Source organism: Rhinopithecus bieti, unplaced genomic scaffold, assembly GCF_001698545.2.
Source record: "Rhinopithecus bieti isolate Rb0 unplaced genomic scaffold, ASM169854v2 scaffold_39951, whole genome shotgun sequence".
NCBI lineage: Eukaryota > Metazoa > Chordata > Mammalia > Primates > Cercopithecidae > Rhinopithecus > Rhinopithecus bieti.
The window spans coordinates 450,382-476,547 of record NW_016816406.1 but is presented as its reverse complement, the minus strand read 5'-3'; the positions used below and the strand labels follow the sequence as shown (position 1 = coordinate 476,547).

Genomic DNA, 26,166 nt, shown 5'->3' with positions numbered 1-26,166 from the left:
CAACTTTTGGCAATCACATGTTGTTTAGGAGACAAAACCAAATTCAACTTCCAACAAAGAGAAGCAGCTTTGATCAAAAGCAGGTTCTCAGATGGAATTACTAGAAGGCTTTATCATAGGTCCTAGGAAAAACTAGAAAGGATGAAGTAGTAAAGAAAAAGATAGATAGAATCGTACAGAAACTGGAACTCAGCCCTAACTCAACTTCGTTTCTATTTGATTAAGGCAATAGCTGTCCAATCTGGAACTTATTTCTCACAGGTAAGGGGGGACTACTGTATAGAATTCAAAAAACAGGGAAAATCAATTTATGTCGTCAGAGTTAAGACAGAGATTATATTTGGGGTAACGAGCATTGCAGGACATGAGTAGGGCACATAGGGTGTTGGTATTGTTTTATGTGGTTTTAAGATATACTTCATTTAGGTACTTGTTACATGTTATATTTTTAATGAATGTGTTTAGTTGTACGCTTATGATTTGTGCACATTACTATAAACTATATTTTAGTAAAAAGTGCCCTTACCAGCATTTAGATACAAGAAATCAACACATCTGACAAGAAGCTCCTGCTGCTAAAGAGCCTCTGTGCTCTTGGATTATTCCAGAGGGAGCACAGAAGCTGCACACTGTTCAGGCCCGTTTTTGAAATGTTGTTGTAGCAGCCATAGCAGCAACTTCCCAAAATATCTTGCAGACATTGAAAACAAGATATTTTTTGAATGAACATAAACTCTTGGGAATGAATTTTAATTTGAGTTGAAAATTGCTGTTGTCTTTACTCACCTAACATTCATTTCCTCTGAGAGTCAACTCCTTCCTTTCAATAAATTCTTATTTTCTATCATGATATTGCTTTGTACCACATAAAATACAATTATAGTTTTTTTAACAGTCAAAAAATTTTAAGTTATCAAGCATTAGTTTCTTTTGTAACCAAAATACTGTTGGAGAAGTAGCTTCAACTTTTTTTCTTTTAAATTCTTACAAACACCAGTGTATTCAGTTGTGATGAGCTGATTTTTGAAATAATTTATGTTTCATTTGTTCCTCTAGCTATATCTAACTTAAAGGCTTGAAATTCTGAGTTACAGGGGCGGTTACACACTGACACATTTTGGTCGTTGGGCTTTTTTTGGTTTTGTTTTGTTTTGAATCACTCCTGGGGTTGAAAAAATAGACTGTGGTTTAGATCACTCATGGTAACTGGAGGCAAAATGCATGACAGTAACAATGTGGAGAAAGACATTGCACCCTCCGAATTGCCTGCAAACCCAGGTAAAAAGCTGGGATGTAGAGTAAATGTGAGGACTGGAATGGGAAGGTAGTGGTAGTGATGGGCTCACACAGGTAAGGTACTGATTCAGTAAGAAGTTTTCAAGGATAAGAGATGGAATGTGGGAGTCTATAAATTGGCTTATAATTCATGTGAAATATGCATATATTTATATTCCCAGTTGTAACAACTAAGGAGAGGGAACAATGAAACATGTAAGACAATGAGATAAGGTTAAGTTTATGATTGAAAATAAAAATAGTGAATTTCACTAAAAAAACCTATACAAACTCTAAAGTGTTACTCAGATACAAGATATTATCATTATTACATAGGTAGAAAACCTACCATGGAAGCTCATAAGAGAGAAAAGGTAGAAAATAGAATGTAAAGGACATTTACAAATCAAAAAAGTAAACAAAGGTTGAAGTAAAAACTTAGTGGGGCATTTGGATGGGCTGGAAATATATATATATATATATATAGCTTTATATGATGATTTATATGATGACTTAGTAAGTGAAAAGCTTTATATGATGATTTAGTAAGTGGAAAAAAATGTCTTTTGCCACAGTTAGAGAAAATCAAGGTTTTATAACTCAGGACTTAAAAGTTTGGAGTTTTTTTCCTCCCATCTTAAAAGGTAATCAATTTAGAGAAAAGGTAATTCAGATGGGGAAAAAGATGAACTCTAAATGTTGTTAAATGACTTCATTTGTTTCTTCATTCATTGAGTATTTTGAGCATTTTATACCAACTGCTTTGAAGTATTTGTCAGATAGTTCCAATATCTCTATCATGTCCCTCCTTGGCTTGTGCTGTCTTTCCCCACGGAAGTTTACAATTTCATGGTTCTTCATATGCTGTGTAATATTGCACTGTAATTTGAACTTTTGAATGAATATTTAGTTAGACTGGATCTTATTTAAATTTTGGAGAATGTTGATACTATTGTTTTAGTAAGCAATCACACTGGTGGGATGAAGACAATCTGTGGGATCTGGTTCCAATGTCAGTTCCATTCTGAAAGCCTTTGTAGAGCTATTCAGATATATGCCTCAACCCGGGGTGAAATTGGCAACTGCGCAATGCTGTATTCATTAGCTCGGGTCTTAACATCTTTAGTATGCCAATTAGAAACACATCTAGGCATGCATAAGTTGACGGGCAGGTGAATCCAGGAGTTTATAAATAATGTTCATGGATCTCTTTCTAATGTTTCTCCCTCTTCACCATCTGACCAGTACTTTCAGGTTCCCAGGGGCTTCTCCTTTCCATCCTCCATGAAACGCAGGGCTCCTTTTATTCTGATGAACCATACACTTCTGCAGTCATTTCTGCATCTTTAAACTCATGTGGCAGAAGGACAGCGAGAAAGAAGAAAAAAAAGCAAGAGGTTTGGCCCCACTCTCATGGAGCCACAACTCTACTGAATGGAGAGGATTGACTTTTCTTTTCTTTTTATTTCTGAGACGGAGTCTCGCTCTGTGGCCCAGGCTGGAGTGCAGTGGCGCGATCTCGGTTCACTGCAAGCTCCGCCTCCTGGGTTCACGTCATTCTCCTGCCTCAGCCTCCCGAGTAGCTGGGACTACAGGCGCCCGCCACCTTGCCCGGCTAATCTTTTGTATTTTTAGTAGAGACGGGGTTTCACCGTGTTATCCAGGATGGTCTCCATCTCCTGACTTCCTGATCCGCCTGCCTCGGCCTCCCAAAGCGCTGGGATTACAGGCGTGGGCCACCGCGCCTGGCTGAGGATTGACCTTTCTCAAGGTTTTGGCTATTGCATGTTGCTGTAGTTTCCACTACCATCATCAGATTGCCTGAGGTTTGAGGCACATGACAGTGTAGACAAGAGAGAGGGAGAAAAAATAAATGTGGTATTTTCATACTCTATTTGAGGCAGGAGTTTGCTTTTCTGTTCCTCAGACCATACCTCTAGTGCTTCTCCTGGAGCCCTCTCTATTTTTATGCTGACAGATGCTCAATTCCATGTTTCTGGCTGTATTAAGTTCAGGGCAGTGATATTAGAGGAGGGAAATTTAAATTCACCACTGGTTTGATGGTTCTTTAAATTTGGATATTCTTGTAAGATCTGCTGCTAGTATATCGTTTTTCCTTTTGCTCTTTTTTTGATTTAAAGACCATATTTTAGAGCCATTTTGGGATCACAGCAAAATTGTGAGAAAAATAGTTTTTTGGTTGTTATTTGTTTTTCATTTTCTCCTTGTTGCCACACATACATAGACTCTGTCTTAGCCTGTTTTGTGCTGCTATTACAGAATACCCGAGACTGGGTAATTTATAATGAGCAAAATCTATTGACTCATAGTTCTGAAGGCTGGAAAGTTCAAGACTGAGAGACACATCTGGTGAGGGCCTTTTTGCCCCATCATCCCATGGCAGAATTTGGAAGGGCAGGAGAGCACATGCGTAAGAAAGAGAGAGAGCAAGAGGCACCAAACTTGCTTTTATAACAAATCCACTTTCACGATAGTAAACCCACTCCTTTTATAAGGACATTATGACCTGATTCCCTCTTAAAGGGCCCACCTCTCAACGCTATTGCATTGGGGACTAAGTGACTAACACATGAACTTTGGAGACGCATTCAAACCATAGCAGTCTCTAACATCAACATTCTTCACCAGCAGTACATTTATTACAATTAATAAACCTACACTGGCATATTTCAGTCACTCAAAATTCATAGTCTGATGGGCTTCCCTTTGTCAGTGACCTGACCTGTCTCCCTGACTGCCCTTCATATTTTTTCTTCCATTTTGACCTTAGAGTATCTGATGATTATGTATCTTGGGGTTGATCTTCTCATGAAGTATCTTACTGGGGTTCTCTGGATTTCCTGAATTTGAATGTTGGCCTGTCTTGCTAAGTTGGGGAAGTTCTCCTGGGTTATATCCTGAAGTGTGTTTTCCAACTTGGTTCCATCCTCCCTGTGTCTTTCAAGTACTCCAATCAGTGGTAGGTTCAGTCTTTTTACATAGTCCCGTAGTTCTTGGAGGTTTTGTTCATTCCTTTTCATTCTTTTTTCTCTAGTCTTGTCTCTCTGCCTTATTTCAGCAAGATAGTCTTTAAGCTCTGGTATTTTCTCTTCTGCTTGGTCAATTCGGCTATTGATACTTGTGTTTGCATCATGATGTTCTCGTGCTGTGTTTTTCAGCTCCATCAGGTCATTTATGCTCTTGCTAAACTGGTTATTCTGGTTAACAGCTCCTGTAATCTTTTATCATGCTTCTTAGCTTCTTTGCATTGGGTTAGAACATAATGCTGTAGCTCAGCGAAATTCACTATTACCTACTTTCTGAAGCCTACTTCTGTCAGTTCATCCATCTCAGCTTCAGCCTTGTTCTATGCCCTCACTGGAGAAGTGTCGCGATCATTTGAAAGCGAAGAGGCATTCTGGCTTTTGGAATTTTCAGCGTTTTTGCATTGTTTTTTCCTCATCTTTGTGGATTTATCCACCTTTGATCTTTGAGGCTGATGACCTTTGAATGGGGTTTTTCTGGAGTCTTTTTTGTCGATGTTGTTTTTGTTACTTTCTGTTGGTTTGTTTATCTTCTAACAGTCAGCCTTTCTGCTGCAGATCTGCTGCAGTTTGCTGGGGATCCACTCCAGACCCTGTTCACCTGGGTATCATCAGTGGAGGCTGCAGAACAGCAGATGGCTGCCTGCTACTTCCTTCAGAAGTTTCACCCAAGAGGGACACTGGCCTGATGCCAGCCAGAACGCTTCTGTATGAGGTGTCTGGTGACCCTTGTTGGGAAGTTTCACCCAGTCAGGAGGCACAGGATCAAGGAACCGCTTATGTAGAGAGTCTGATGTTCCCTTAGCAGAACTGGTGTGCTGTGCTGGGGGAATCCCACTCACCCGGTTCATCTGGTCTCTTCAGAGCCAGCAGGAAAGATTAAGTCCACTGAATCTGAAACTGCCTCTCCCCTCAGGTACTCTGACTCAGGGAGATGAGAGTTCTGTCTGTAAGCCCCTGACTGGAGCTGCTGGAATGCTTGCAGGAATGGCCCGCCTGGTGAGGAGGGATGGCTCAGGGTCCCACCTAAAGAGGCAGTCTGGCCACAACCTGCCACAGCGCTTTGCTGCACTGTGGGAAATTTGGCCCGGTCCAAACCTCTCAGGCTCCTTTGCACTGTCAGGGGCAAACCACCAACTAATGGTGATCACCCCTCCCCGCAGGAACTTGGTCATTCCAGGCACACTCCAGACTACTCTGCTGGCAGCAGGGATCTCAAGTCAGTGGGTCTTAGCTTGCAGGGATCCACGGGAGTAGGACCCACTGATTGAGACTGCTGGGCTCTCCTCCTTGGCTTCGGCCCCCTTTCCATGGAACTGGATGGTTCTGCCTCACTGGAGTTCCATGCACCACTGGAGCATGTAAAAATCCTGCAGCTCAGGGCCTGCCTAAACAGCCACCAATGGGAGTGGCTGTCATTGGTTTGCCCAGGTTTGTGCTTGAGACCTAGGGCCCTGGTGGTGTAGGCTCATGAGGGAATCTTCTGATCTGCAGATTGCAAAAATCTGTGGGAGAAGCATAGTACCCCTGGTGGGTAGGACAGACCCTCCCCACTTCCGTTACCTCAGGGAGGCAGGTCTCCCTGCCCTGGGCAACTCCTGGGTAAAGTCACACCCCACCTGCTTTCTCCTTGCTTTCTGTGGGTTGCACCAGCTGCCCAATGAGATGAACTTGGTACCTCAGATGGAGATGCAGAATTCACCTGCCTTCCACATTCATCTTACTGGGCGCTTCAGACCACAGCTGTTTCTATTTGGCCATTTGGCCCCTCCCGTCAAGTGTGTTTTCTTTTGTAAGAAACTGCCAAAGTGGCTGTAGCATTTACCTTTCTTACCAGTAATGCATGAGACTTCTGGTTGCTCCACATCCTTGCCAGCATTTGATATTGTTAGTGTTTTAATGTAACACTTAAGTAATATGTAATGATATCTCATTGTTTTAACTTGCAATTCTCAAAGGACATATGGTATTAATAATTTGTCATCTCATTATTTTGATTATGTCTTTTGCAGATCAAAAGTTTTTAGTTTTAATGAAGTCCAGTTTATCAGTTCTTTCATGGATTGTGCCTTTGGTATTATATCTAAAAAGTCATCACCATACCCAAAGTTATCTAGGCTTTCTCTTACATTATCTTCTATGAGTTTTACAGTTTTGTGTTTTACATTTAGGGCTATGATACATTTTGATTTATTTTTGGGAAAAAGGCAAAATCTGGGCCTAGATTCATTTATTTGTATGTGAGTGTCTAGTTGTTCAGCATCATTTGTTGAAAAGACTATCTTTTCTTAATTGTATTGCTTTTGCTCCTTTATCAAAGATCAGTTGACTATATTTATCTGGGTCTATTTATTTTTAGTCTACTTCTCTGCTTTCTATCCTTTTTCATTAATATATTTGTCTATTCTTTTTTTTTTTTTTAAGAGACAAAGTCTTGCTCTGTCACCCAGGCTGGAGCACCGTGGCGCGACCTCGGCTCACTGCAAGCTCTGCCTCCTGGGTTCACGCCATTCTCCTGCCTCAGCCTCCTGAGTAGGTGGGACTACAGATGCCCACCACCACCCCAGCTAATTTTGTATTTTAGTAGAGACGGGGTTTCACCATGTTAGCCAGGATAGTCTCAATCTCCTGACCTCGTGATCTGCCCGCCTTGGCCTCCCAAAGTGCTGGGATTACAGGAGTGAACCACTGCGCTAGGCCTTTTTTGTCTGTTCTTTAACAAATACCAAATTGTCTTGATTACTGTAGCTTCAGAGTAAATCATGAAGTCAGGTAGTATCAGTTGTTTAACTTTGCTTATTTCCTTCAATAATGTGTTTGCTTTTCTGGGTCTTTTGCCTATCTATACTAACTTTAGAATCAGTTTGTTGATATTTGCACAATAACTTGCTGAGATTATTATTATCATTGCATTTAATCTGTAGATTAAGCTGGGAAGAATTGATATCTTGGCAATGTTGAGTCTTTCTCTCCATGAACATAAAATACTTCTCCATTTATTTAGTTCTACTTTGATTTCATTCATCAGTTTGTAGTTTTCCACATATAGATTTTGTACATATTTTGTTAGATTTATACCTAAGTAGTTTATTTTTTGAATGCTAATGTGTATGGCACTGTGTTCTCAAATAAAAGTCCATTTGTTTATTTCTGGCATATAGAAAAGTGATTGACTTTTGTATATTAGCCATGCATTCTACAACCTTACATATCAATAACCTTGCATATCAGTTCCCAGAATTTTCAATTCTTCAGGATTTTCTACATGGATGATTATGTCATCTGCAGAGAAATACAGTTTTATTTCTTACTTTCTCATCTGTATACCTTTTATTTCCTTTATTTCCTTTTCTTGTCTTACTGTGTTATCTAGCACTTCCAGAACAATGTTGTAAAGCATTGGCAAGAGGGACATCTTTGCCTTGTTCTTGATCTTAGTGGGAAAACTTCAAGTTTTTCACCATACTTGAGGATGTTAGCTGTAGATTATTGTAGATATTCTTTATTAAGGTGAAGAAGTTCTTCCCTGTTTCTAGTTTACTGAGAGTTTTTGTCACAAATCCATGTTGAATTTTGTTTACTGAGAGTTTTTATCACAAATGGCTATTGAATTTTGTTAAATTTTTTTGTATATATTGATATAATCAAGTGTTTTTTTAGCTTGTTAATGTTATGGATAACATTAATTGATTTTTGAATGCTGAACTTGCCTTAAGTAGCTGAAATAAATTTCACTTCATCACAGTGTATAATTCTTTTTATACATCATTGGATTGGATTTGCTAAAGTTTTGTTGAGGTTTTGCATCTATGTTCATGGGGTATAGTGGCCCATAGTTTTCTTTTCCTGTAATGTCTTAATCTGATTTTCCTATTACAATAAAGCTGGCCTCATGGAATGAGTTAAGAAGTAGTCTCTCTGCTCTGACTTCTAAAACAAATTATAGAGAATTGGTATAATTTTTTCCTTAAATGTTTGGTTGAATTTACCAGCGAGTCCATCTTGACATGGTGCTTTCTGTTTTGGAAGGTCTTCTGTATATAACCTCTGTAACAAATGTAAACATATTTAGGTCATCTATTTCTCCATGTATGAGTTTAGAGAAATTATGTCTCTCAAGTGACTGATCCTCTCTGTGGACATAGAACTGTCCATTTTAGCATCCATGGGATCTGTAGTAATAGCTGCTTATTTATTTCTGATATAGGTAATTTGTGTCCTTCCTCTTTTCTTCTTAATCAGCCAGGCTAGAGCCTTATGCATTATTTTTAATCTTTCAAAACCTAGTTTTTGGTTGTGATAACTTTTTCTATTAATGTCCCATTTTTTAATTTCTGCTCTAATTATTTCTTTTCTTCTGTTTACTTTGTACCTGATTTGCTCTTCTATTTCTAGTTTCCTAAGGTGTAAACTTAGCTAATTAATTTTAGATCTTTATTTTTTCTAATAGATGCATTCAATGCTATCAATTTCTCTTTAAACAATGTTTTTACTGCATCCCACAAATTTTGTTAAGCTGTATTTTCATTTTCATTTAGTTGAAGTATTTTAAAATTTCTGTTGTGATTTCTCCCTTGACCCATATGTTGTTTAGAAACATATTGTTTAATCACCACGTTTGTGGAGATTAGTGGGATTTAAAACTTTTCTTTGTTATTGACTAATTTATTTACATTGTGGTCTGAGAGCAGACACTGTATGATTTCTATTTTGTTAAATTTGCTAGGGTATGTTTTATGGCCCAGAAGGTGGTCTATTATGGTGACTATTCCATGTAATCTTGAGAGTGTATATTCTGCTGTTGTTGGACAAAGTAGTCTATAGATGTCAATGATATTCAGTTGATTGATGATGTTGCTGAGTTCACCTAAGTTCTACTGATTTTCTCCCTGCCGGATCTGAGCATTTCTTTCTTTCTTTCTTTTATTTTTATATATTTTTTTATTTTGTTGTTTTTGAGACAGAGTCTCGCTCTGTCACCCAGGCTGGAGTGCAGTAGTGCAGTCTCATCTCATTTCAACCACTGCTTCCCGGGTTCAAGCAATCCTCCCATCTCAGTCTCCTGAGTAACTGGGAATACCGGCACACACCACCACACTTGGCTCATTTTTGTCTTTTTGTAGAGACAGAGTTTTATCACATTGCTCAGGTTGGTCTTGAACTCCTGAGATCAAATAATCCAGCCTTTTTGGCTTCCCAAGGTGCTGAGATTACAGGCATGAGCCGCTGTACCCTGCTGGATCTGTGCATTTCCAGTAGAGTGTTGTTGAAATCTCCAACTAGGATAATGAATTCATTGATTTCTCCTTGCAGTTCTGTTAATTTTTGCCTCATGTAGTTAAATACTCTCTTGTTAGATGCATGCACATTTAGGTTTGTTATGTGGAAACATAACATAGTTTCTTGGAAAACTAATTCTTATACCATTATGCAATAATTTTCATCATTCCTGATAAATTTCCTTGCTTTGAGGTTTGCTCTGTTTGAAATTTGTATAGCTTCTCCTGCTTTCTTTTGTTTGTACCAGTATGATATATATACATATATATATATTTACAATCCATTTCCTTTTAGTTCGTGTGTCTTTATATTTAAAGTGCATTTCCTGCAGATATCATATAGTTTAATCTCTGATTTTTAACTGGTGCATTTAGATCATTGATATTAAAGTGATTGTTAACATAGGTGGATTCAATATCTACCATATTTCTTTCTGTTTTCTATTTTTTGCCTTCGTTCTTTGTTTCTATTTCATTTTTCATTCTCTTCATAGACAGAGTCTCATTCTGTTCATTAGGCTGGAGAGTGATGGTGTAATTATAGCTCCCTGTACCCTTGAAATCCTAGGCCCAAGTGATTCTACCACCTAAGCCCTGAGTACCTGGTATTACAGGCATATGCCACAAAGCCTGGCTAATTTTTATTTAATTTTTGTAGAGACAGAGTCTTGCTATGTCTCCCAGTCTGGTCTTGAGCTTCTGGCCTCAAATGATCCTCCTGCCTCAGTGTCCGAAAGGGTTGGGATTATGAGTGTAAGCTACCACACCCTGCCTTGTCTTCCATTTTTTTCCCTGCATGTTTAATTTTTAACTTAGCATTTATAAAGTTCCATTTTTTTCCTCATTCTTGGTATATCAATTATACTTTAAAAAATGTGATTTTAGTGGTTACCCTAGTGTTTGCAATATACATTCACAACTAACATAAGTTTGCTTTCAAATAATACTATACCATTTCACAGGTACTATGAGCATCTTCTAATAAAAAAATACTAATTCCCTGCTTTTATTGCATGTGTCATTTCTGTTATTTATTTTATTTACATCTAAGAATACATAAGCATATAAATATATATAAAGATATATATATAAGCACACATAATTAAATATATTGCTACTATTATTATTTTGAACAAATGGTCATTTGTTAGATCAATTCAGAATAAGAAAATAAATAGTTTTATTTTACCTTCACTTATTTTCTATATTCTTCCTTTTCATATAATTTATGTTTCTAACCTGTATAATTCTCTTTCCGTTTAAAATAATTGCATTTACCTTTTTTTTGTTTTTTGACATAAGACAGGTCTACTGGCAACAAGTTATCTCAATGTTTGTCTGAGGTAGTATTTGTTTGTCATTGATTTTGAAGAATTTTTTAGGCTAAAGAATTCTAAGTTGATAAGGTTTTTTTTCTCTTAATACTTTAAATATTTGTTTCCACTGTCTTCTTACTTGCATGGTTTTTGAGGAGAATGTAAACGTCATTTTTATCTTTGTTTCTCTCCATGAAGAATTTATTTTCCTCTGGATTCTCTTATGATTTCTTAAATATTTTATAAAGGGGTACAGGGGCATATGTGAACTCTATATTTTTCATTCAGTATTTCTGTCAACTTAAACTGCTAAAAACTAAAATCTGTTGATTAAGACAAATATCTTGGGAAACATCAATGTAAAGCTTGCTAATGTCTCTAGTGTTGGGGGGAATGTTAGAGAAAAATATGCCTATTTAGCTAAGGACAAATCTAGATAAATTAACTAGAAGTGTGAATTGTATGCAAGAGATTGTGTCAGAACAGGGTTCCAATAATACACTTTGTAAGAGGTTTTAGATAACGTAAGACATTTTGAAATATAACACAGATACAGGAAATTATATAATACAAATATGTAGCTTGATTAATTACTGTAAGATAAATGCCTTTGTTGACCTACTGATATGGCCTAGCTGTGTCTTCACCCAAATCTCATCTTGAATTGTAGTTCTCATAATCCCCACTTGTCATGGGAGGGACCCAATGGGAGATAACTGAATCATGGAGGTGGTTACCCTCATGCTGTTCTCGTGATAGTGAGTGAGTTTTCATGAGATCTGATGGTTTTATAAGGGGCTTTTACCCCTTTGTTACACACTTCTCTCTCCTGGTGCCACGTGAAGAAAAACATATTTGCTTCTTCTTTCACCATTATTGTAAGTTTCCTGAGACCTCCCCAGCCATGCAGAACTGTGAGTCAATTAAACTTCTTTCCTTTTTAAATTATCCAGTCTCGGGCAGTTCTTCATAGCATTGAGGATGGACTAATACAACTACTAACATTGTCTGAGAAAGATCCTTGTTATGTGGCTCAGAGGCCCTCTATGTATTCTTAACTATTCACTCTCCTATCCTTCCAAGAATAAAACTAATTTGACCTCTACCATAATCACTTTATCATTTCAGTTTTGCCTTTTTTCCTCCAAAACAATGCCTTTTAAGTCTATTTTAATCAATAGATCTCCTATTCATATCGTTTAAAATATTTCTTTACATTTTAGACAGGAATCAGAATAATTTGCTATGTTGAATTTCCAACGATTTGGATGTTGATTTCATTCCTGTGGTTTGGTTGACATGAGTCTCTCCAATTGAAAGGGTAACCTGAATATGGTAGCTGGAAAGTTAAAAATCAATTCTTTTAATTTTCGAAAATGATTAAACTGTAGAGATAGAATAGTAAGTTCATAAGATGACAGGTCATTTGCATCCTCTAGTGAAAAGGGAAGGAATTAAATAAAAATAACATTTTGGTGGTTAATACTTCTGGCAGTATTATGTATGTATTTAATTGCTAAAATGTTTTTCAATAATTTTTTTCCAGGTTATCGGCATTCAAAAGAGCATTCTAGTAAAGCTACCTTAATTTGGCCCTTATTTTTCTTAATCATGTTTCTGACAATCATAGTGTGTGGAATGGTTGTTGCTTTAAGCGGTAAGTGAACTGCAATCTTCATTCATCTAGAGAGAATTATACTTGTAAAAAGAAGAGAAAGAATCTAAATAATTTTGTTATTCTTTACAGCTTTTAATATATTGTCTCACCAATTGAGTTAAACTCCAATAGCTTTTAAGTGGCATCAAAATTTTAATTATGTAAATAGGGTTCACATTATTCCAAGTTTAGTGAGATGATCAGAATCTTCAGAAGGTAGAAGACAGACCACTATTCCTTAAGAATATTGATGCAAAATTTAAAAAATAGTAAACTGAAAAATAGTCCCTTATCCAATCTAGGGACATAGTTAATTTTACCTCGACAACAACCTTGTTTCATGAAAAATAGCAAAATGGATGGTTTAAAGTATACAAAACTACTAAGTGGCTATATAACATCACAGGCAGCCTGGTCTTTCTTCCTAGCTATTTGAGCATGTTCTGGCCCTTGTTTTTTTTAGCATATGTAGCCCATCTCCCTAGAAAACAAACTCCTTTTAGTGATTGTACCCTAAAAGCAATTTAGCTATAAAAATTATCTTGTACCTCAAAACATGCTTGCATTGCATCTAATATAAACCAAGCTGAGACATAGAAAACTACAAAAACACTTTCCCCAAACCTCAAGCCCCTCTACGTATCAACCTAAAATCTACCCCCATTATTGGATTCTGAAGTAATTTCAGAGAGACCCTTCAAATACTGCTTACATAACTTAGAGTCAGCAATACTTGGAACACTCCATGTTCTAGATAATTCCTATTCATTTGTGAATCTTTTGCTTATTATCTTTTGCCATTTTGAAACCACAGATAATATACTTTATACATTTATGAAGCAAAATTTTTTTTTTATTTCAGAGATTTAAGCCAACTAATTATAACTATTTAAGAAAGAAAAAACTGGAAGGAGACAATTTTTGTAGTCTGTAGATACCTCAATATTAATCAAGGGAATTTATTCTAAAATATAATTTAAATTTATAGCCCTTTTTTTACAGTAAGCATATGAAATTGACACTTATGACTGTTTCCCTTTATTATCCATTATGTGTTTCTCTTCCTTTCAGCTAGCACTTTGACTAGAAATGATTTCTTGTGTGGAGCCAATAGCTGGAGCTATCTATTAATCTGGTCATTTTCTTTCTTTCTTTTTTAAAATGTGTTATTATTTATTACTTTGTATCATTTTTATGTTTTATTTGACATTTAGATTGCTAGTAAACTATTCAGATGTGGTATTTCCCCATTTAGATTGGTTATTTAGATTGGCTTTAGTTCTAGAAATTCCTAATAGAGCTTTGCAGTTATAGCTCTGGTCTCTGACTTTTTTTAAAATTATACCTTAAGTTCTGGGATAAATGTGCAGAACCTGCAGGTTTGTTACATAGGTATACACGTGCCATGGTGGTTTGATGCACCCATTAACCTGTCATCTATATTAGGTATTTATCCTAATGCTATCCTTCCTGTTCCCCCACAACCCTCAACAGGCCCCAATGTGTGATGTTCCCCTCCCTGCATCCATGTGTTCTCATTGTTCACTTCCCACGTGTGAGTGAGAACCTGCAGTGTTTGCTTTTCTGTTCCTGTGTTAGTTTGATGAGAATGATGGTTTCCAGTTTCATTAGTCTCCCTGCAAAGAATATGAACTCATTCTTCTTCATGGCTGCATAGAATTCCATGGTGTATATGTGCCATACTTTCTTTATCCAGTCTATCACGGATGAGCATTTGGATTGGTTCCAAGTCTTTGCTATTGTGAATAGTGCTGCAATAAACATATATGAGCATGTGTCTTTATAGTAGAATAATTTATAATCTTTTGACTACATACTCAGTAATGGGATTGCTGGGTCAAATGGTATTTCTGGTTCTAGATCCTTGGGGAATCGCCATGCTGTCTTCCACAACGGTTGAGCTAATTTACACTCCCATCAACAGTGTAAAAACGTTGCNTTTTTTTTTTTTGCTGTGCTCTTTAGTTAAATTAGATCCCATTTGTCAATTTTGGCTTTTGTTGCCATTGCTTTTGGTGTTTTAGTCTTGAAGTCCTTGCCCATGCCTATGTCCTGAATGGTATTGCCTAGGTTTTCTTCTAGGGGTTTTACAGTTTTAGGTCTAACATCTAAGTCTTTAATCCATCTTGAATTAATTTTTGTATAACGTGTAAGGAAGGGATCCAGTTTCAGCTTTCTACATATGGCTAGCCAGTTTTCCCAGCACCATTTATTAAATAGGGAATCCTTTCTTCATTGCTTGTTTTTGTCAGGTTTGTCAAAGATCAGATGGTTGTAGATGTGTGGTGTTATTTCTGAGACCTCTGTGATGTTCCATTGGTCAATATATCTGTTTTGGTACCAGTACCATGCTGTTTTGATTACTGTAGCCTTGTAGTATAGTTTGAAGTCAGGTAGCGTGATACCTCCAGCTTTGTTCTTTTTGCTTAGGATTGTCTTAGTATACAGGCTCTTTTTAGGTTCCATATGAAATTTAAAGTAGTTTTTTGTTTTAAATTCTGTGAAGAAAGTCATTGATAGCTTGATGCGAATAGCAATGAATCTATAAATTACTTTGGGATGTATGACCATTTTCATAATATTGATTCTTCCTATCCATGAGCATGGAATGATTTTCCATTTGTTTGTGTCATCTCTTATTTCCTTGAGCAGTGGTTTGTAGTTCTCCTTGAAGAGGTCCTTCACATCTCTTGTAAGTTGTATTCTTAGGTATTTTATTCTCTTAGTAACAATTGTGAATGAAAGTTCACTCATGATTTGGCTCTCTGTTTGTCTGTTATTGGGGTATGGCAGTGCTTGTGATTTTTGCACATTGATTTGGTATCCTAAGAATTTGCTCAATTTTCTTATCAGCTTAAGAAGTTTTGGGGATGAGGTGATGGGGTTTTCTAAATATACAATTATGTCATCTACAAACAGAGACAATTTGACTTCCTTTCTTCCTATTGAATACATATACATTTTGTTTCTTTCTTTTACCTGATTGCCCTGACCAGAACTTCCAATACTATGTTGAATAGGAGTGGTGAGAGAGGGCATACTTGCCTTGTGCCAGTTTACAAAGTGAATGCTTCCAGCTTTTGGCCACTCAGTATGATATTTGCTATGAGTTTGTCATAAATAGCTCTTATTATTTTAAGATATGTTCTATCAATACCTAGTCTATTGAGTGTTTTTTGCATGAAGGGGTGTTGAATTTTATAAAAGGCCTTTTCTGTGTCTATTAAGATAATCATGTGGTTTTTGTCATTCATTCTGTTTATGTAATGGATTACATTTATTAATTTACATATATTGAGCTAGCCTTTCATCCCAGGGATGAAGCTGACTTGATTGGATAAGCTTTTAGATGTGCTGCTGGATTCAGTTGGCCAGTATTTTATTGAAGAATTGGCAACGATGTTCATCAGGGATATTGTTCTAAAATTATCTCTTTTTGTTGTATCTCTGCTAGGTTTTGGTATCAGGATGATGCTGGTCTCATATAATGAGTTAGGGAGAATTTTCTCTTTTTCTATTGTTTGGAATAATTTCAGAAGGAATGGTACCAGCTCCTGTTCACACCTCTGGTAGAATTTGGCTCTGAATCTGTCTGGACCTGGGATTTTTTTGGTTGGGTAGGCTATTAATTACTGCCTCAATTTCAGAACATGTTATTGGTCTATTCAGGAATTCAGTTTCTTCCTTGTTTAGTCTTGGGAGGGTGTATGTGTCCAGGAATTTATCCATTTCTTCTTTGCCTGGGTATCGCCAGCAAAGGCTGCAGAAAAGCAAAGATTGCTACCTGCTCCTTCCTTTGGAAGCTTCATCCCAGAGGGGCAGCCACCAGATGCCAGCTGAACTCTCCTGTATGAGGTGCCTATCAACCCCTGGTAGGAGGTATCTCCCAGTCAGGAGGCACGGGGGTCAGGGACCCACTTGAGAAGGCAGTCTTTCCCTTAGAAAAGCTCGAGCTCTGTGCTGGGAGATCCATGGCTCTTTTCAGAGGTGGCTGGCAGTAATGTTTAAGTCTGCTGAAGCCACGACCACAGCCACCCTTTCCCCCAGGTGCTCTGTCCCAGGGAGATAAGAGTTTTATCTATAAGCCCCTGACTGGGGCTGCTGCCTTTCTTTCAGAGATGTCCTGCCCAGAGAGAAGGAATCTAAAGAGGCAGTCTGGCTGCAGTAGCTTTGCTGCACTGTGGTGGGCTCCGCCCAGTCCGAACTTCCCCGGGGGGCTTTGTTTACACTGTGAGGAGAAAACTGCCTACTCAAGCCTCAGTAATGGCGGATGCTCCTCCCCTCACCAAACTTGAGCATCCGGGGTCCACTTCAGACTGCTGTGCGGGCAGCAAGAATTTCCAGTCAGTGGATCTTAGCTTGCTGGGCTCTGTGGGGGTTGGACCCACTGAGCAAGACCACTTGGCTCCCTGGCTTCAGTCCCTTTTCCAGCAGAGTGAATGGTTCTGTCTCAGCGGGTTCCAGGCACCACTGGGGCATTGAAAAAAAAAAAACTCCTGCAGCTAGTTCGGTGACTGCCCAAACGGCTGCCCAGTTTTGTGCTTGAAACCCAGGGTTCTCTGGTGTAGGCACTCTAGGGAATCTCCTGGTCTGTGGGTTGCAAAAACCGTGGGAAAAGTATAGCGTCTGGGCCAGATAGCACCTTCCCTCACAGCACAGTCGCTCATGGCTTCTCTTGGCTAGGAGAGGGAGCTCCCCCATCCGTTGTGCTTCCTGGGTGAAGCGACGCCCCACCCTGCTTCTGCTTGCCCTCCGTGGGCTGTACCCACTGTGTAACCAGTCCCAGTGAGATGATCTGGGTACCTCAGTTGGAAATGCAGAAATCACCTGCCTTCTGCATCGGTCTCACTGGGAGCTGCAGACTGGAGCTGTTCCTAATCAGCCGTCTTGCCCTCTCTGATCTGGTCATTTTCTTTAAATTGGTTGATACAGGAGCAGTGATAACACAACAAAGATGCACAGATTTGGGGAAAGTCATCCTGCCTTATGGTCTGGTTCAAGGAATTACATTATAATAGTTATAATTTGGTACCTAGTTTGTGATACCAAACCAGGTACAATACATGTTTGCCTGGTGTTATGATTTGACATTCAGATTACACCAGTTATTATTCATAACCAAGCATGATTTCTCATCTCATAAGAGCCAAATCCAAGGATAATGATGCCAATTGATAGTAATGATTCTATGAATACCCAGCATTCTGGTCTATCATAGACACTTGCAGAACTGTTGAGTTGAAGGGAGAAGGGGATCATATAACAGAAGATGAACAGTCAGCTACTAGGGGCTCAGTGACAACTCTCTGGAGAAACATTCATTGCTTTAGATCCCACATGAAGAGAGCATTTCTCCTGATTGTATAAGAAGTGGTTCAGAAAAGCCTGTCCGTGAGGTATTGCTGCCTTCAAAGTGTAGAAAACCTCACTAAATCTCCTTAGTGGAAGGAAGCTCACTGTACAACAACTTATTTCATATTTATGATAGTATTTAGACATATATGAGGCCTTTTCACATCAAGAAACCTTATTCACATGAGGTGTCTATGTCCTGCCCTTCATTTTACTAAGTCATCTAGAGCAGCAGTCCCCAACCTTTTTGGCACGAGGGACCAGTTTTGTGAAAGACAACGTTTTCATAGACTGGGGTCAAAGAATGGTTTGGGGATAATTTAAGTGCATTTCTTTTATTGTGCCCTTTATTTCCATTATTGTTACATTGTGTAATAATATATAGTAAAATAATTATACAACTCAACATAATGTAGAATCAGTGGGAGCCCTGAGCTTGTTTTTCTGAAAGTAGATGGTACCATCTGTGAGTGATGGGAGATAGTAACAGATCATCAGACATTAGATTCTCACCAGGAGCCCACAACCTAGATTCCTCACATGAGCAGTTCCCAACAGGGTTTTCACTCCTATGAGAATCTAATGCCACTGCTGATCTGACGGGAGGAGGAGCTCAGGAGGTAATGAGTGATGGGGAGTGGCTGTAAATACAGCTGAAGCTTCACTCACTCATTCACTGCTTACCTCCTGCTGTACGGCCTGCTTCCTGACTTGCCATGGACCAGTACTGATCCATGGCCTAGGGTTTGGGGACCCCTGATCTAGAGCACTTGGAGAACTATCTGTTCTCCAAAGCTGATCAAATGTTATCATTCATGTATCTAATATTTTAAGAAAGGGTAACACTGTTGAAAGCCCAATAGACACATGGCCCAGAGCACGCTTAAGTTACTAATTCCTTTTTCAGCTCACCCCCTGCTGCAGGCATGAGCTTGAATCTCAGTTTTGCCTTTTGCTGTGTAGTGTATACAATTATATTTAGCATCATATTTCTCATTTGAAAAATGAAAATAATACATTTAATACTTAATGAGAGTGTCAGAAAGTATATTAGCACTTGGTAATTTATACAATATGATATAAAAGTGTAAATTTTATTTTATTTTATTTTGTCTTTTAATTTTATTTATTTTTATTTTATTTTCAGCAATAAACGCTAACTGCCATCAAAAGTCATCAGTATGTCTTCAAGCTGCATGCCCAGAAAGCTGGATTGGTTTTCAAAGAAAGTGTTTCTATTTTTCTGATGATACCAAGAACTGGACATCAAGTCAGAGGTTTTGTGACTCACAAGATGCTGATCTTGCTCAGGTTGAAAGCTTCCAGGAACTGGTAAGAAAATAGTTCTGGTCAGAATCAAAGATTCAGGCCTTACCAAGGATGTTTTTTCCTGTGAAATTATCTGAGGTTGGTTTAGACATCTGCCTTACATTTTTTTTTTTTTGTATAAGAAAAGAGTAACCTAGCATGTATTACATTTTACAGTGAACCATCTAAAATTACCTTAACATTCATGGCAGGAACGGGCCCAGAGGGCAAGCAAGCCAGAGCCTTCTTTGACGCTGAGCCAGAACTGTGCAAATAAGGATTAGAAAAGTACTGGTAAAAACACAATTTTAAATGTGTAAGAAGTTAGCAACATTGTTTCAAAATAAATCAAACAAGGCCAGGAGCAGCAACACATGCCTGTAACCCCAGCACTTTGGGAGGCCAAGGCGGGTGGATCACTTGAGGTCAGGAGTTTGAGACCAGCCTGGCCAACATGGTGAAACCCCATCTCAACTAAAAAATACAAAAATTAGCTGGGCATGGTGGCACACACCTTCCAACTACTCAGGAGGCTGAGCCAGGAGAATTGCTTGAACCTGGGAGGTGGAGGCTGCATTTAGCCAAGATCACGCTACTGTACTCCAGTCTGGGTGACAGAGTGAGACTCTGTCTCAAAAAAATAATAAAATAAAAACAATAAGTCAAGCAAGAATGATGTCAGAGAGGATGGTAGACTAAAAAGCTACAGAAATCTGTTCCTCCACTAAGAAAACTATTAAACTATCAAAAACTGGCTGAAGTAACTATTTTGGAATTCTTGAGTCTAGTTAAACACTGGAAGCATCAAGGGAAGAGTTTGATAAAAAGGATGATAAATTTTGGTTAATGCCAGTGAATTTCAGCGTTTCCACTCAATAATAACTATTTTCCACACCCCATTATTGCAGGGAACCATGGGAACTGCTGCCCATGTTCCTGTAATGAATTCCTGCTGCCAGGGTGGACAATAAGAATATTTTTCTCCAAATATCGGGTTATTGCTGATTTCTGCCTTTGAATGCTAAGGGGCAGACACAGAAGTAGGCTATCATTGCATCAGTCCTCATCAGCTGAAGTGGCTTCCAAAGGATTTTAATAAATAGTACATGTTTTTCCTTGATTTGGGAAGCAGGCATTTAAGACAATTTTTGTTAGATAACTGGCTGACTGCAGAGATAACAGAACAGAGATTTCAATGACCATGCACAACAGTGAATAAAAATAGTTGGGAAAAATCATGACCAAATGACTCTGAACCACAACAACCAAGATTCGACAATCCCTGAAAAGCAAAAGAATTAAGCTACCAGAGTTACCACAACATAGCACTCATAATGTCCAGTTCTCAAAAAAAAAAAAATACAAAACATGCAAAGAAAAGTATGATTCATTCACAGGAAAAAAAAAGTAATCTGACAGAAACTATCCCTGAAGAGGCCCAAATATTAAAAATATGGGTCAAGAATGTTAAATCAGCAGTCTTAAGTATAACCAATGAGCTAAAGGAAACTAGACAAAAAGCTAAAGGAAACCCAAAACATAATAAATGAACAAAATTAGAATATAAATATAAAGGTAGAAATTGTAAAAAAGAACTAAGCAAAAATTCCAGAGCTGAAAAGTACAATGACTGAAATTTAAAAACAATTTAAAAATTCACTGAAGAAGTTCAACAGCAGATTTGAGAAGTAAGAGATCAGAAAACTTGAAACTAAGACAACTGAAACAATCCAGACTAAGAAAAACAAAGAAAAAGAATGAAGACAAACAGATTCTAAGAAACCTGTAGGACATGAGCAAACATACCAAGATATGCACTGTAAAAATCCAAGAAAGAGAAGAGAAAGAGAAGCAGAAAAATACACTTAAAGCAATAATGAACAAAACTTTCCAAAATCTGGGGAAATACACAAATATATACATCCAAGAGGCTCAATGAACTCCAAAAGGGTAAACTTAAAGAGATCTACATTGAGACAAATTATAGTCAAGTTGACAACATCCAAAGAGAGAATTTTGAAAGCAGCAAGAATGAAGCAACTCATCATTTACATAAGACCCTGAATAAAATTAATAGCTAATTTTCTCTGAGAAACCATGGAGATCAGAAGGCAGTAGAATGGCATATTTAAATGTCTGAAAAAAAAAAAATAAAACTGCCAACCATGCATTCTATATATAGCAAAGCTGTCCTTCAAGAATGAAGGAAAAAATAACACATTTTCAGATAACCAATAATTAAGGGATTTTATTACCAGTAGACATGTGCTTCAAAAAATGCTAAAGGAAACCTTTGAGGCTGAACTGAAAGAACACTAGAAAGCAATTCAGAGCCCCCAAAATAAAGAATATTCATAAAGGTAACAGTAGAGGTAAATATAAAACCCAGAATTACTATATGTGTCGTGTAGTTTATAACTTCTCCTATTTATAGCTTTCTGTATTTATATTTATCTATAATTGCATAGGCAAATGAATAAAAATTATAAATCTATGAGAGTGGTCATATAATGTATAAAGATGCAATCTGTGACAATCTTATGAAGCAGGAGGGAAGAAGACATATAGGATCAAAATGTTTGCATAGTTATTGAAGCTATGTTGATATTATGAAATTATATTGTTACAAGTTTAAGATGCTAATTATAATTCTCAAGGTAACCACGAATAAAATTACCAAAAATATACAGAAAAGGAAAAAAGAAAAACAATACACTATAAAAAATCAATTAAATACAAAAAATGTCAGTAACAGACAACTTGAGAAACAAAGACATATAAGATATAGAGAAAACAAATGATTAAATGGCAAAAGTAAACCTTGTTTTAGTAATCACATTAAATAAAAAAGGATGAACCCATCCTAGTAAAGGGCCGAGACTGACAAGTTGGCTAAAAACCAAAATGAATTAAAAAGAAAAACAAGACTCATCTATATGCTGTCTACAAGAGAGTTGCCTTAGATTCAGGGACACAAAGAAGTTGAAAGTAAAAGGACTTAGAAAGATATTCCATACAAACAGTAGTAACCAAAATAGTGTTGAGTGGCAATATTTTTGTCAGACAAAATAAACTAAGGTAAAAAATTTTACAAGAGACAAAGAAGGGCATTATGCATTGATAAAAAGTTTGACATAGTAAAGTAATTATCAGTCATAAAATATATGTACTTACTAACACAGCCCCAAAATATATGAAGCAATAATTGCTATAATTTAAGGGAGAAACAAACGGTTCTATGAAAAGTTGGAGGATGAAACATTCCACTTTCAATATGAGATTAAACAACTAGACAGAATATCAATATGGAAATCGAAAATTTGAACAACACTATAAACCAATTACCCCTAACGGGCATATACAGAAGAGACTACCCAGCAAGAGCAGAATACTCATTCTTCTCAAGTGCACATGGAACATTCTTCAAAATAGACCATATGCTAGGCCACAAAACCTTAAAAAATTAATACATTTGAAAAGTTTGAAGTCATAAAAAGTATCTTTTGCAGTTACAATGGAATGAAGTTAGAAATCGATAACTAGAAAAACCGGAAAAGTCACGCATCTGTAGAAATGAAAAAACCCACTCTTAAACAGCCAGTGGTCAAAGAAGAAATCACAAGGGACTTGAGAAAATACCTTGAGACAAATGAAGTAAAAATACAAATAGCACATTTATGGTATACAGCAAACATAGTTCTAAGAGGGAAATTTATAGCTGTGAACAGATAACTAAAAAGGAAGAAAGGTCTCAAATCCATAGTCTAACTGTACACTGTAAGGAACTAAAAAAAGTAAAGCAAAAATAAAAGTCATCTTTACAATTTGAAAGAGTAAAAGAGTTACCTAATAAGTCCCTAAGTTTATGACTAATAAAGGAAATTGTTTATATATTTAATTGCATTAAAATTCAGAACTTGTAATCATAAAAAGGACAGTACATGTTGACAAGCAAACACAGCAAAGGAAACCAGCCTACACTGCTGCTGTGAGGATAATTTGGTACACTTACATTAGTTTAGGTGTCATTTCTTTCTTTCTTTTTGAGACAGAATCTCACTCTATTGCCCAGGCTGGAGTGCAGTGGTATGATCTTGACTCACTACAACTTTTGTCTCCCAGGTTCAAATGATTCTCACACCTCAGCCTCCCAAATAGCTGGGATTATAGGTGTGTGCCATCATGCCCAGCTAATTTTTGTATTTTTTTAATAGAGAGGGGGCTTCACCATGTTGGCCAAGGCTAGTCTCAAACTCTTGGCCTCAGGTGATCCGCCCACCTCGGCCTCCTAAAGTGCTGGGATTACAGGTGCCTGGCCTAGTGTCATTTCTTAAAGTTGACAAAAAGCATATCCTGGGACCTAAAAATTCTATTCTAGGACAAGTGACAAGAATGTCATAGTAGCATACATTCCAAACTTGATAAAACCCTGGTGTCAACCAATAGTATAATAGATAAATTGGGGAAGAGTCATACAAAGGAGTACTATACAGAAACAAAAGTAACCAAATTATCAACAATTTGTCTCAGTTTTAAATTATCTTCTTTTGATATGTATAATATAGCATACCTATTCTGTGTGTGCTACTAAACAATACAAAATAAAAACGAAGAAAATTATGAGTAGTTAAGAATATAGCATAGCAGCAACATTTCTGGGAGAGGATGGGTTATGTTAGATTAATGACTATCACCTCTGTGTTTTCTGAAAGAATTTCCTGTTGAGATATAAAGGCCCCTCTGATCACTGGATTGGGCTGAGCAGAGAACAAGGCCAACAATGGAAATGGATAAATGGTACTGAATGGACAAGACAGTAAGTTCTGAAAAATCTGGCAGTAATATTTGTATTTGAATTTACTTTGCATTAAATCTAAAGTATTCTCTAGTTACATGCTTTAAAAATTCTCATTTTAAGATTAGTCATAAAAGAAGATGGTGCCAACTTGTATGTTGCAAAGGTTTCACAAGTTCCTCAAATGAATCCAACACCTGTCATGGTGAGGTAGACTGACTGTGAACTTGGCTCCAGGCTTATCTCGTCATTTTCAAACACTTTCATTTCGAGCAAACTATACAGTATCTTTAAGTCTGTTCCTGACTTCCACAACAAAATTAAATTGCACTTGTCCTCCTGATTTCACAGGGTTGATGTGAGGAACAGAGGTTTTGATGTATCAGAGAAAGATTATGAGTGACAGCAATTATACCTATTATTTAAAATAAGATGATGGTTTTAAAATTTGTAAATGGGTAAAGTTTGGCACTAGAAAATTTAATCTCAATTGTGTATTTATAGGATCTTTAGATTACTAAAATATTTGAGATAATGCTGGAAAATTGGATTCACACAATTTCACTCAACGTTTGTCTGAGAGATGAGACAGTTTTGAAAAGCTACTTTATTATAATACATTCATCAATATTGGAAATATAACTTTATTTAATAAGAAGAGCCCCAAACTTGACATTGGCAGGTTTGAAATGAGTTTTTTCTCATTAGCTTTTGACCTTGGATAGGATGGTAAGTTTTAGAAATCAGAGAACACGTACATTTATACATTGCTGTATCTACACTGCCCAGCACGTTGTGACTGCTTTCTAAATATCTAGAATTAACTTTTATTTCCTATTTTACAATACGGAAGTAGTAAATTTTCTCTACCTAATTCTCAAAACGTTTTTTTGGTTGTTTGTATTTTTGAGAGACAGGGTTTCACTCTGCTACCCAGGCTGGAGTGCAGTAGTACCATCATGGCTCACTGCAGCCTCGACTTCCCTGGCCCAAGTGAGTCTCTCACCTCAGCCTCCTGAGTAGCTGGGACTACAGGTGTGTGCCACCTTGCATGGCTTTTTTTTTTTTTTTTTTTTTTTCAGAGATGAGGTCTAACTATGTTGCCTGGGCTGATCTTTAACTCCTGAGCTCAAGCAATCCTCCCATCTCGGCCTCCCAAAATGTTGGAATTACCGGTGTGAGCCACCATGCCTGGCCTCTCAAAATATTTTAAGGATCAAATATATTGTTAACTAACCAGTTGTTGGAAACTGCTCATCACTTAAAGAAATGTGAAATATTATATGATTAAGGTCTAGCATGTTTCAACAGTTAGCAAATCATATAATAGATGATAGTGATGCCAATGAGTAAAGAGGAGAAATTTATAATCCAAATGCTGACCTAAACTATCTGTGCCAAGTCATCTAAACTCAGCTACATAGCACTGCAGTTTCAGTACTAAAACAAACAGGGAAGTCGGAGGAATAAAATCAAGCATGGTTTTTAGATATAGCTGCTGAGTCTTCAGTTATTTAAGGAAGCAAAATGTTGGGAAATGGTGTAAAAGAAAACAGGTATCAGACTTCTCCCATCAGCCAGCTAAGGCTTTGGATGTACTAGAAAGAATATTACACTTACAGACATGAAATAGGTTTGATTCAGGACTTTGCACTATTCCGATAGTTGATTTATAACATCTCCTGCTAAGCAAAGCCCACTGACTAATTAGTCACCGCGACACAAGGAAAAGCAACATTATTTTTAGAGGTTGAATGAATGTTAGTTTTCTCACTTTCTCATCTTCTTTCTCTCTGCTTTTGAAGACATGTTCAGTGACACACTGATTCTGCTTCTTCTCTTGCAGGTTTCCTATCCTGGGAGCAGGAGAGTGTGCCTATTTGAATGACAAAGGTGCCAGTAGTGCCAGGTACTACACAGAGAGGAAGTGGATTTGTTCCAAACCAGATACCTATGTCCAGATGTTACAGCAAAGCCCCAACTAATCTTTAGAAGCACATTGGAACTGATAACCCAATTTTCCCATTTTAGAATGAGCAAATACTTTATTTTTTTAAATTGTATTTATTTTTTGTTGTTGTTGAGATGGAATCTCACTCTGTCACCCAGGCTGGAATCC

The 26,166-nt window shown here is 37.3% G+C and overlaps 1 protein-coding gene across 3 annotated transcripts; it reads left to right on the top strand.

Moving 5' to 3' along the window:
* The first annotated feature begins 1,169 nt into the window (after positions 1-1,169).
* CLEC2D (C-type lectin domain family 2 member D) lies at positions 1,170-26,166 on the top strand. Of its 3 annotated transcripts, none has more exons than XM_017854837.1 (5): positions 1,170-1,278; positions 12,461-12,571; positions 19,092-19,276; positions 23,965-24,068; positions 25,894-26,101. In XM_017854837.1, exons 1-5 carry the CDS (start codon positions 1,200-1,202, stop codon positions 26,030-26,032), a joined length of 618 nt encoding a protein of 205 aa, XP_017710326.1. In that variant the 5' UTR covers positions 1,170-1,199; the 3' UTR covers positions 26,033-26,101. The 3 variants fall into 3 exon arrangements, with proteins under 3 accessions (XP_017710326.1, XP_017710328.1, XP_017710325.1); XM_017854836.1 differs by lacking the exon at positions 1,170-1,278 and adding an exon at positions 11,736-11,828 and having other exon boundaries at positions 25,894-26,166; XM_017854839.1 differs by lacking the exon at positions 12,461-12,571 and having other exon boundaries at positions 1,184-1,278; positions 25,894-26,166.

What these genes read in the sequence shown, in the direction of transcription:
- CLEC2D (XM_017854837.1), top strand. Translation starts at nt 1,200, where the DNA reads ATGGTAACTGGAGGCAAAATGCATGACAGTAACAATGTGGAGAAAGAC. An exon ending in CGAATTGCCTGCAAACCCAG is followed by an intron (nt 1,279 to 12,460) that starts GTAAAAAGCTGG and finishes ATTTTTTTCCAG; the next exon opens with GTTATCGGCATTCAAAAGAG. An exon ending in GGTACTGAATGGACAAGACA is followed by an intron (nt 24,069 to 25,893) that starts GTAAGTTCTGAA and finishes CTTCTCTTGCAG; the next exon opens with GTTTCCTATCCTGGGAGCAG.